Source organism: Natrix helvetica, assembly GCF_964273705.1.
Source record: "Natrix helvetica genome assembly, chromosome: 9".
NCBI classification, from domain to species: domain Eukaryota; kingdom Metazoa; phylum Chordata; class Lepidosauria; order Squamata; family Natricidae; genus Natrix; species Natrix helvetica.
In genome coordinates, this window is record NC_138560.1 from 8,671,370 (window position 1) to 8,682,693 (window position 11,324).

General features: G+C 44.1%; 1 protein-coding gene across 1 annotated transcript in view; it reads left to right on the forward strand.

Annotated features, from left to right (window-relative positions):
- The window catches only part of LOC309396516 (IgGFc-binding protein-like), a gene marked incomplete at both ends in the record, with an annotated part of 52,382 nt that extends 43,717 nt beyond the window's left edge, over positions 1-8,665 (forward strand). Inside the window, 5 exons of the mRNA XM_081961675.1 lie at positions 515-1,119; positions 2,052-2,625; positions 5,666-5,865; positions 6,968-7,348; positions 8,369-8,665. Of these exons, the coding sequence (XP_081817801.1) occupies positions 515-1,119; positions 2,052-2,625; positions 5,666-5,865; positions 6,968-7,348; positions 8,369-8,665 (2,057 nt within the window). The remainder of the gene's footprint in view (positions 1-514; positions 1,120-2,051; positions 2,626-5,665; positions 5,866-6,967; positions 7,349-8,368) is intronic.
- Positions 8,666-11,324: the final 2,659 nt, after the last annotated feature.

An 11,324-nucleotide genomic window follows, 5' to 3' on the forward strand; every position in this document is an offset into this window, starting at 1 on the left:
AGTGCATTGAAACCATGTCTAAGATAGTGTTTTGCAACCTTATGAGCCACGGTGGCGCAATGGTTAGAGTACAGTACTGCAAGCTACTTCTGCTGACTGCCAGCTGCCTGCAATTTGGCAGTTCAAATCTCACCGGGCTCAAGGTTGACTCAGCCTTCCATCCTTCCGAGGTGGGTAAAATGAGGACCCAAATTGTTGGGGGGGGCAATAGGCTGACTCTGTAAACCACTTAGAGAGGGCTGTAAAGCAATGTGAAGCGGTATATAAGTCTAAGTGCTGTTGCTATAATGATATAAGGACTTCAATTCCCATGGATGGCTGGGGAATTCTGGGCATTGACGTCCACACATTTTAAAGTTAAAATTAAAATCAAAATTAACTGCACCCAGACAACACACTGTTTATGTAGGCATTGCATTTTTTATGTTAAATAAAAATTTATTTTTTTAAAGAAAATGCGATACAACCAGACTGTCTTCTGCAAAATACATCAATGTCTTCTTGTGTCCCCCAGAACCTGAGTGCCCCCCAAATAGCCATTATGAAGTCTGTGCCAGCCACTGCCCAGTCACCTGTCACAGCCTCTTCAATCCAGTCCTCTGCACTGCCAACTGTCGAGAGGGATGTGAATGCAACCAAGGTTTTGTACTGAGTGGTGAACAGTGTGTCCCCATCTCACAATGTGGCTGTGTCCATCAAGGTCTCTACTACAAGGCAGAGGAGTCTTTCTTTGTCAATGGGTTTTGCAAGGAGCGGTGCACTTGCCACGTGGGTGGCATTATGGAGTGCCACCGATCCTCCTGTGGTCCACACGAGGAGTGCCGTGTGGTGGAAGGTATCCAGAAGTGCCATTCAGGTGCTCCCAAGAAGACCGGGACCTGTCATGTAGCTGGAGACCCTCACTACATCACCTTTGATGGTACCACCTTTGACCTTCAGAGCAACTGCACTTACACGCTGGCGAGGAGCTGTACGCGTCAACATTCCCTTCCACCTTTCTCAGTCAACGTACAGAACGAACGGCGATCCAGGGGCAAAATCTCTGTGACTAAAGTTGTATCTATCACATCCTACCAAAACACCATTTCTCTCTTGCGGGAAAAGAGAGGCATTATTCTGGTAAGGAGCTTGAAATATTATGAGTAGGGATGGGTGGGTGGCTTTTGGTTGGGAGGTTCAATAGCAGGTAAGTTAAAGAAGCAAATGGTTGTATCGGCCACAAGGCAATGCAAATATTGATGGTGTATATGTGTTGAGATGACCATATGAATATCATAGAATGTGGGTAGAGAAATTCTAGCTATATCAGGCAGTAAAAGCTTAGAGGGAAGGTAGGGTATGTTATGGGAGCCATCAATTAGGAATGTACAACTGGTGGCCCCATGAAAAAGACTCTTCTTGGTGGTGGTCCTTTCTCTATGGAATATCATATCATATAATTGTATTGTTGCTATCATGTATGTGGGTATGTGAGTGTGTGTGTGTGTGTAGGAGGTAATATGTCAGGGTAATGACGATTTAATAGCTGACCAGTTGCTGTAAAGCTATAAACCGAGATGATGACATGAGGATGAGCAGGGTTACTGCCACTTTAAGAAGCGGAATATATAAGGGAGGCCATGTGAGGGTGTATCTCTCTCCTTATGTATCTCTCTCCTCATGTATCTATCTCCATTGTAGTTCTCCGTGTACAATTGAAGATGTAATTGCCTAGTATTTGCCTGATACGTGTATGTATGTGTATATATAAGTCGTGTATATAAACCACTGTTTGAAAGACATAACCTCTGTGTACTGTATTTTGCTCCTGGGTTGTCTCAAAATAGTAGTCATGCTGTGTACACTCTGACATAATGGGTTTTTTAAAAATCTGATTGGTGTTTGAATGTTGTAACCCTCCCAGAGTCACCTATGTTTGAGTTGGGCAGCTATCTAAATCTGTGCAATAAATCAATACATGGAGAAAAATGACATGTTCTTTTAGACAAATCAGAGGTAACTGGTCTTTCTTCTCCAATTGTCTTCCCTCTCATTCCTTACCACTGCTACAGGTGAACGGTGCCATGACCTACTTACCTTTCCGCCTTGAAAACGACAGGATGTGGGTCTTCTATCACGGAGATAACATTGTGCTCCGGACGGACTTTGGCTTGTTTGTCTCTTTCGATCAACTCTACCACCTGATTGTCCAGGTGCCGGAAGCTTATCAGAGCCAGATGTGCGGTTTATGTGGCAATTACAATGGGCATCCCCTCGATGACATCTCTCTGCCCACTGGCCAACCAGCCCTAAGCGTGCAAACCTTTTCGGCTGCTTGGAAAGTAGCTGCTCCATCTGCCCCCTGCACCGAAGATTGTGGCTCCATAGTGTGTGGCGCATGTCAAGAGAGCCGCAAGGCCAGCTACATACACAGCACCCAGTGTGGCATTTTGCAGTCCCCTTATGGGCCTTTCAGTGCTTGCTATTCCACCATCAACCCTACGGACTTCTACAACAATTGTGTGCATGACCTCTGCAAGTCAAGGGGGAACCCAGTTATCCTCTGCCGAGCTGTCCATAGCTACGTAGCTGCTTGTCAAGCAGCTGGCATCCAGATCAAGCCCTGGAGGACAACCGACTTCTGTCGTAAGTCTTCTCCTAGGAAGGCAGTTTCTATGAAGAGTGGGAGCATCTCCTAAGGCAGAGTAGGGAGAATGGGAGGTTTTGAAATAGTGATGATTATCTGTAGCCCGGGTGAAGGATGAGTGTGAAGGTTCCTTCTCCGAATGTGTGGGTTGGTTTCCAAATGTTTCATTATCAGGCTGGGCAACATCTTCAGTGGAGTTTTGGGAGTGTCCGTGTTCTTCTGTTTATAAGGGCTTCAGATGTCAGTGTGTTCTGACCCAGACTTCCTTAAACAGCAAGAAGCAGAGTCTTGGTTCTGGCCAAACCCTTTTTATTTACACGACTGTGAATTCCTTTCATTCACAGTCAGCAAGGCTTAGCAAACAGTCTTTCAGAGGAATGTTTATCCGCACGAACCTTATCTCGTTTAGAGTGCTGCCAGATAACTAGTTTCCAAACACAGGGCAAAGCAAAACTTGGCACAGAGTCTCTTAGAATCGCAAACAGAACTTTCCGGACTGAATGAATTGTTTCCGGCAAAAGCCCCCTCCCCATTCACTCCTCTTTTGTTTCCTATGGGAGGGTCCAATCACCTCTAAGTTGCGGCTTTACTCTTAAGTCAACCCTGCTTTCTTAGTTGTTCTTGTCTTCTGGCAGTTCTGCACATGTGCACACTGGGACCAGGTTCCAGATGTTCCTCTGCCTCACTGCTGTCCAGCTCCCTCTCTGCCTCTGATGCAGAGCCCTCGTCTGAGCTTTCCTCAACCCCCAGGACTGATCCCTGTTCCTCCCCAACCTCCTCACTGTCTGACTCTGCTGCCAGTTCTGCTGGCTGCCGGCGGGCCACAACAGCTATATTGGAGCATCTTCAGGTCTGCCACAGTGAGGCCGGTTGGAGCTGTGGGAACAGGAGGGGGAAGCAGAGATAGTTGGGGACTTGTTAGCAAAATAAAATTATTTCTCCTGTGAACCAAAGATGTTCCCACCAGGTCCTGGGGAGGCGTGCTCCGAAGCCAACTGGAGTTGGGACTGTGACCTGATTGGACCATGTGATGGGTGTATGGATTGGGGGGAGCATGAGCTTTGGGTTTTGACTTGAGTGGGGGAAATCTTGGTTCTTTCAGAGTTGGGTTTTCACTAGCTGTGCCAATATGACATGCCTAAAAAATCCACACTTTGAGGAAAGCACAGGCCTCAGAATTTTGATTGAGATGGGTCTGTTACTTGGAACCCTGACATCAGTGAGTCTTGTGATGGGGTTTTGCGATAAGGAGATTACAGGACATAAAATAGGGAAAGTCGCTTCCGGCCCATCAGTTGTTTGTTTCTGAGCTGGAAGACGTTTGTTTGACAGCAATTCAGCTTTAGGTGTCCACGTTTCTTCCCCAAATCACCCCATTTCTGCCCTCCTTTCCTTGTTGTTATTATTGCTTGTTGCACACTCAACTCAGCCAGATGTTTAGATGGGATTTGGCACTTTCACCCAGCTATCAAGTTTTTCCCAAGGACTTGAGATAGGCAGATGTCGTTTGATGGTATTAAATTTTACAATCACCCATTTGAGAAGGCCTTATTTTAAGCACGTTCGCTGACCTCATTCGAACATCCACAAGAGAAAAACTCACTCTGGCAGTAACGTTTTCTTCTTGCAGGAGGAGGAAATCTGCAGCACGTTATTTGAAGAAGAGCCGTAGCTCAAATGGGGGGGGGGGGAATCGTGTGGCTTTGCCTGCAGGAGATTATTAGTTCAAGCCCAAGCAGTGTCAGATGAGGTTTCGTTTTGGCTAGTCAATACGGAACTCAAGCAATCTCTGTTCTAGTATACGGCAGGTCATATCGCTCTGTGACTGCTGCCTACCTTCTCTTCTCAAGTACCGTATTTTTCAGAGTATAAGACACACCAAGATTTTGAAGAGGCAAATAAAAAAAAGGTTTTGCACTCTGCAGACCTCCCCAAAATAGCCCATTTTTCACAAAAACAGGCCCGCTTTTTTGTCAAAAAAAGGGCATAAATAGCCTCTAGGAGGCTTGTAGAGTGCTCCTGGGGGGTGGGGGGAAAACAAGCAAAAAAACAGCCCATTTCTTGCTCATTTCTGCCCTCCCCAGCCCCCAGGAGCACTCTATAAGCCTCCTAAAGGCTCTGCACTGCCATTTTGGTGAAGGGGGCAGGGTTTCGTGAGGCAGGAAATGCTGTATTCAGTGTATAAGACGCACCCAGATTTTCAGCCTCTTTTTTGAGGGAAAAAGGTGCGTCTAAAAATACAGGAATTTTTAATAAATTGGCTTTATTTGTCAACAAGTATAAGGAAGCAAATATGAAAGCAAAATGGCAGAAATAAATGGATATAAATAAGCAAAACATAGCCATAAACATATAAAAAGAGTACATATAAATGGGGACAGTAGGACAGGGATGGTAGGTACATGGGTGCGTTTATGCACGCCCCCTTAGGGACCTCTTAAGAAATGTGTAAGGTCCATGGTAGACAGCTTAAGGTAAAAGGTATGGGGGTTAGAGGAACTAACAACAGGATCAGGTAGGGTGTTCCACACATTTACTCCTCTGTTGCTGAAATCATTTTTCTTGCAATCAAGATTAGAATGGATTACATTTAGTTTGTATCTATTAATAGACCTAGTGTTATTGCAGTTGAAGTAAAAGTACCGTATTTTTGGAGTATAAGACGCACCATCCCCCAAAGAGTGAGGAAATGTTGGTGCATTTTTGGCTTCCCGAAGCCTAACCTTGCCTCCCGCCCCCTGTTTTTGCAAAAAAAAAAAATGGGCAAAAACCAGACCATTTTTCACAAAAACGGAGGCATTTTTGTCTTGCCCCAGCCCTGCTGAAGCCTGCAGAATGCTGCTGGGGGCTGCGGGAAGGCAAAAACTTTTTTTCTTACTTACCTCTTTGAAATCCTGGTGTGTCTTATACACCAGTGCATCTTATAGTCCGAAAAATACAGTAGTCACCAACAGGTAGGATGTTGTGGCAGGTTATCTTGTGCTCTAAGCTCAGGTTGGAGTGCAGATGGCGTAGTTCAACCTTCTTCCTTCCTTGCAGCTATGAAATGCCCAGTCAACAGTCACTATGAACTCTGCAGCCGGGCGTGTCCCGTCCGATGCAAAGAGGCAACTGGCATCACGAAGTGCCCCAACCACTGTGCTGAAGGCTGCCAGTGCAGAGAGGGCTTTTTTATGGCTGGGTACCACTGTGCCCCCATCAGCCAATGTCGCTGCTTCCACAAAGGCATCTGGTTTAAGGCAAGTGAAAGCCGAAATCCTTACCGTTGCAAAGTTTGGTTCTATTTGTTTAGCTTTTCTTTCCCTTTCCTTTTTAGTTTGGTTCAGTTTACTTTATTGTCACTGCGCGTCGTACAAACGAAATGAAATGCCATCTTCAGGAACCTCCCTCTGCCGCCACTACCAGTTTGCCCGATCCGGGCCAAACCGGGACCAACCCACCTCTGCTGTAGACATAGCATTCTGTCTTCTTCCAGTTTTTCTCATAACAACCCATGGAATAAGCTGAGCTGAAAGGAAATGACTGATTGACTCAATAAAAGAACAGAACAGGAGACAGGAGAAATCACTACTTGATTTTGGCTTTCTGCCTTTGCCGTTTCAGTGATTCAGCTTCTGCAGGGCTGATGATTTAGGAAACGGAGTAGCATCTGCATAGTAGCAAGCTGTTGATTCTCCAAAGTAGAAGAACTACAGCTGTAAAAACGGATCTTATGGATGAACCAGTGTTGCCAGCAAACAAAAATAGGTTGGCATTCTCCCTGCTGCATCCCAAAAGAGTAAAATATTGAAGGATAAGGAGGAATGAAACTTGGCTCAATAGCAGCAACTGCGAGAGGGATCTTGGAGTCCTAGCGGACTATCACTTACATATGAGCCAGTTGTGTGCTGCCAAAAAAAAAGCCAATGGAAACCTAGGCTACGTTAACAGAAGGATAGAATCGAGATCACTTGGAATGTTAGTATTCCTTCATGAATGATGCCTAAGATCACACCTGCATCCGTGTTTGGCCACCACAATATAAAAAAAGATGTGGAGACTCTGGAAAGAGTGCAGAGAAGAGCAACAGAGATGATTAAGTCGGCAGAAGCTGGGACGTGTAGCGGGAGCTCACTCCGTTATGCTGTGCTAGGGATTTGAACCGCCAAACTGTCAACCTTTCTGATTGACAAGCCCAGAATCTTAGCCACCGAGCCACCACGTCCCCTTAATAATATGCAATTATGTCACAATAATTGTGATCATCATCTTATTAATGTAAGATATAAATACATCCTGCCAAGGATGCTGGCCATTTCTTAGCTATCACCTTTTAAACCTGTTGTTTTTTTTTTATTGCAGCCTGGCACTCCGACGATCACATCCAATTGCATGGAGAGATGCACTTGTGAACGTCAAGGTCAGCTGACGTGCACGCCATTCCCGTGTGCTGCTGGAGAAACTTGCGCGCTGAATAATAACAAGTGGGACTGCGTCCGGAGGGAGGGACACTGCACTATTGCCCACGAGCACATCTTCACCTCTTTTGATGGAGTATCTGGAAAGCTTCCAGGCGTAGGCTCCTTTGAGATCACGGCCCTTGTCAATGCGAAGTCGAAATCCTGGTTCCGGGTGGTGGTGCAGGTGAAGAAATGTCCCCAGTGTGCGACACCCAGTGTGGTCGCTGTCACTGTCTATTTCCACAAAGTGATTGTGCTGGTGAATAAGGATACCTCCGTCTCGGTAAGAAGCCACTCCTGGCAGATTATAGTTCTCATGTTTTATTCACCTCCTCTACTCTACTTATAGTACTATCTATCTCTTTCTTTCTTCCTCTCCTTCCATGTACAAAATGTATGGGATTTCTAATCATCTAATTGCCTTTTCTTCTCCCTTTCCTTTTTCACCTGGTTGTCTCTGTCTGACCTAGACTGCCACAGCCTAATGAACAAATCAATGAGGTGTAAACTTTATAATGAAAGGTACCAGTAGCAACTGAGATCCAGCTGCAGTGAAGTTATAGTCTATGTACTCTTACAAGACTAGGATGCAGTGGTGGGTTCCGGATCCTGTTCCAACCGTACCGGTTGGAACGCACCCAGCGTCAGCCACATGGAAGCACGCAGTGCACGCATGCCTCTTACTGTGCAGCGACGCCTCCGTTCTACTTGAAATGTCCCACTTCTTTCTTCTAAACATAAAAGTTAATTTGGATGTGGTGTTAACTAGTGTGTGTAGACTTTTAGCCTACACAGCAGTCTTATCTGGTAAAAGCCCAGGCATTAAGCTTGTTAGAATAAACTTCAGTTGTTGTGGCCTAGACTTTTGAATGAAAGCAGACTACTTGGTTAATTTAGGATTTCATATATTAGGCAAACTTAGAAAATGGATTGATTCAGGAACCAGATTTTTCTGAACAACGCTAGAAGAGAAGTTGAAAGTTTCGGATAGCACCTTTTGATAAAATTGCATCGTGCAAAACAGCAGAAAATGGAAAGAGGCAATGCCATTCTTGACAGTGAGGTGTTGAGTTTTAAAAGAGAAATGGACAGAAATGAAGAGACCGAACACTACCATGTGTTAATGCTAAAGGAACTGTAAATTTAGCTAACATTGCATTCTCTGGCTGTAGTAAGTCCTGAGTTTCTAGAAAAAAAACAATTGCCACTTTCTAGTATTCTTATTTACCTCTGGTTTCATCACGTATCTTCCACAATTCAGTACACAATGTCTCCAGGTAACCCATGGATTTGCATTTTCTAGGTGAACGGGCATCCTGTACACCTTCCAGCCCAGCCTTCTAAGGAGATATCCATAACCCTGGTCCAAGATACGGTGATAGTGGCCCATGAATCAGGTGTACGGGTTCTCTATAGTACTAGGGGTGACTTAACAGTGGCAATCAGCGGAACCCTGGCCAACAAAGTGTTCAGATCCTGTGGGAACTTCAACGGTAATGGGGCAGATGACTTGAGGCTCCCACATGGGAAGAAGGCGCACACCATCACCGAGGTCTTCAACTACTGGAGAGTCAGAACAGGAATACAACAAGGTACGTAAGGATAGAAACTTCTTTCTTTCTTTCTTTTTCCTTAATATTTTTTTTAGTTTTGCTCTCTAATTTAACTACCTGCATAGCCTTTAGGAGACATGTGGAGTACTCCCGGGGGCTGGGAGGTCCATACATCACCACTCACACAAATCGAGTTTTCTGAGAGATAGCACCTACCACTTGTGCCAATGGAGCTTCATGTGCGAGCATGAAGGACCACCACTGGTGCAGCTCAGTTCCAAATGGTGACATGCCTCAACCTGGGATTTGCGAACCCCTAGGGTTTCATGCTCAAGCAGGGAGCTGGACTAGAAGACCCCCAAGGTCCCTTCCAACTCTGTTATTTTGTTAAAGAATAAACTGAACATCATGTCCCCATCAGTGCCTACTGGAAACATGTTGGTCTATTTAATGTTTTCCCCTCTTACTGTTAAGGTCTTTTCAAGCTTCATATGGAAGTGCTCAACATACATTTATTGCAGTGGTGGGATTCAACATTTTTTACTACCGGTTCTGTGGGCGTGGCATGAGGGTGTGACATGGCTTGGTGGGAGTGGCTTGATGGGCGTGGCAGGGAAAAGATGCTGTAAAGCCTCCATTCCCTCCCAATCAACTGGGACTCGGGAGGAAGAGAATAGATTAGGGCAGGGCCAGTCAAAGGTGGTATTTACCAGTTCTCTGAACTTCTCAAAATTTCCGCTATCGGTTCTCCAGAACTGGTCAGAACCTGCTGAATACCACCTCTGATTTATTGCCCTGAGAGGGATGGCATATGGTTGTTTGAAATTCAAAATACCAAACACTTTTTTCCTTCCTTTTTTTTGTTTTTTGAAGCTTATTTCAAAACCCACTCTTATTCGGCACCTTGATTCAAGATCAGTTTTCATAACACCAACATTCCCAGGAATGCAGTCTGCACTGTGTCATGGATGGATGGAAGAGAAAATTATTTTCTTCATATGAACTCATTCAATTAGCATCTCTGAAAAAACAAAAATCTCCATTTGAGCACAATTGGGCAGTGGCGTTTACAACTAAAATGGTAAAATTATGTATATTTTTAAAAAAATCCACGGAGGCATAAGTATTTGGAGAAGAGAATCCACAATTGCATGGCCTTAAGGGAAAGGGATGAGAAAGAGATTCGCCCAATGTGTGTGCGTTTTCATGTATTTTTTTTTTAAAAATGTATATTGAATATTGAATGCTGGGAAATTCAGCAAATTTGACAGATTCACCTTTTGCTACAAGCAGGAATATCTTCTAGTGCAAGGTTTCATAACATTAGTAACTTTAAGCCAGCATGACTTGTTGGGAAATTCTGGGAGTTGAAGTCCATGTGTCTTAAATTTCCCAAGGTTGGGAAACATTGTTCTAGTGTCCCAGACCACAAGTGAGCCACTGGTCTTGTAAGCACAACAAAGCATCTTTTGTTCTATTGCCAACAGCTACCCCCCACCAACTGGATTCACATATCCTGCAAGCCTACTTATTAATTGAGGTTACCAGCATAAGTTCTGGTTTGTTTGTGACACTGAGCAAAGCCTACATCAAACAAGCAACACTACTACTAATCTAATGCTGATGTCTGAATCCTGCCATTGATTCTCAAATGTTGAAGCTCCAGCAGTTGAGATGATTGTTCTTAACTTGGATTCTAGCTAGTATCTGCTTTTGGGGGTGGTGGTGTTACTTTGATATTTTGCATTACTTTACCTACCAAACACCAATTTGAAATTACCATATTTGAGGTGCAAAACCTCAGTTGACCGCAAGGTGTCACCAGAGATTATTTCCACCTCTTCGCTGCTGTCCCTAGTGGTTATTCAGATACTTGCAATCTAGATATGGTAGCTCTAAATATAAATAGTAGCTGTTCACGGCATCATAAGGTTTAGATCTATAGCTTTTATTTTATTTTATTTTGGGGGTGAGGGAGGTTGAATGTTTTGAATCATGTTGAACTAACGCTGTTGAAACTGTTAGAATCAATTAAAGCTTTTGATAAAAGATTTTGCAGTTTTCCATGCTGTTTACATTTAATCTGTTGCAGCTTTAACAGAAACATTTACACTGCACTCGCACAGTTTCATATATAAGCCATTCCGAGTAGAAAGAATTTGGCAGGCTGTGTAGAATGGTGAGAATAAGGGAGGGTAGAATTTAATTGGTTGCAATGTCTTGGGGTCTTAAATCTTTCTCATACACAATCAAATGCAGGTACCACATGAACAACAGGTTCATCTACAACTTTGCTAAAGGCTGCTGTTGTTTCATCGATTCGGCCCCAAAGATACATCAGACGAATTCCATAAACACGTTCTCTCATTCAAACCTCCCATCCATCACCTGTCTTGAATTCAAAGAACCCACTAGCCCATTTTAATAAGCAACGATCCCTCATCACAATCAAAGCCTCGTGCTAGAAACAAGAGGAGGAGGTTAAACCAAGATCCAACTGCCATGGGGGGAAATAAAATAGCAATCCAAACGATGATGGTTTGCAGCAAGATTCTTTATTGAAACGCCTTATAACAGTGATTTCTGGGCTGCCAGCCAAACTGACTGAGATATAGAGAGAAAGAGAATATCGATTGAGAAAAGATTTTATAAGAGACGGAAAAAGTACATTGACAATCATTAAGCACACAGACAAAAAAAGCACCC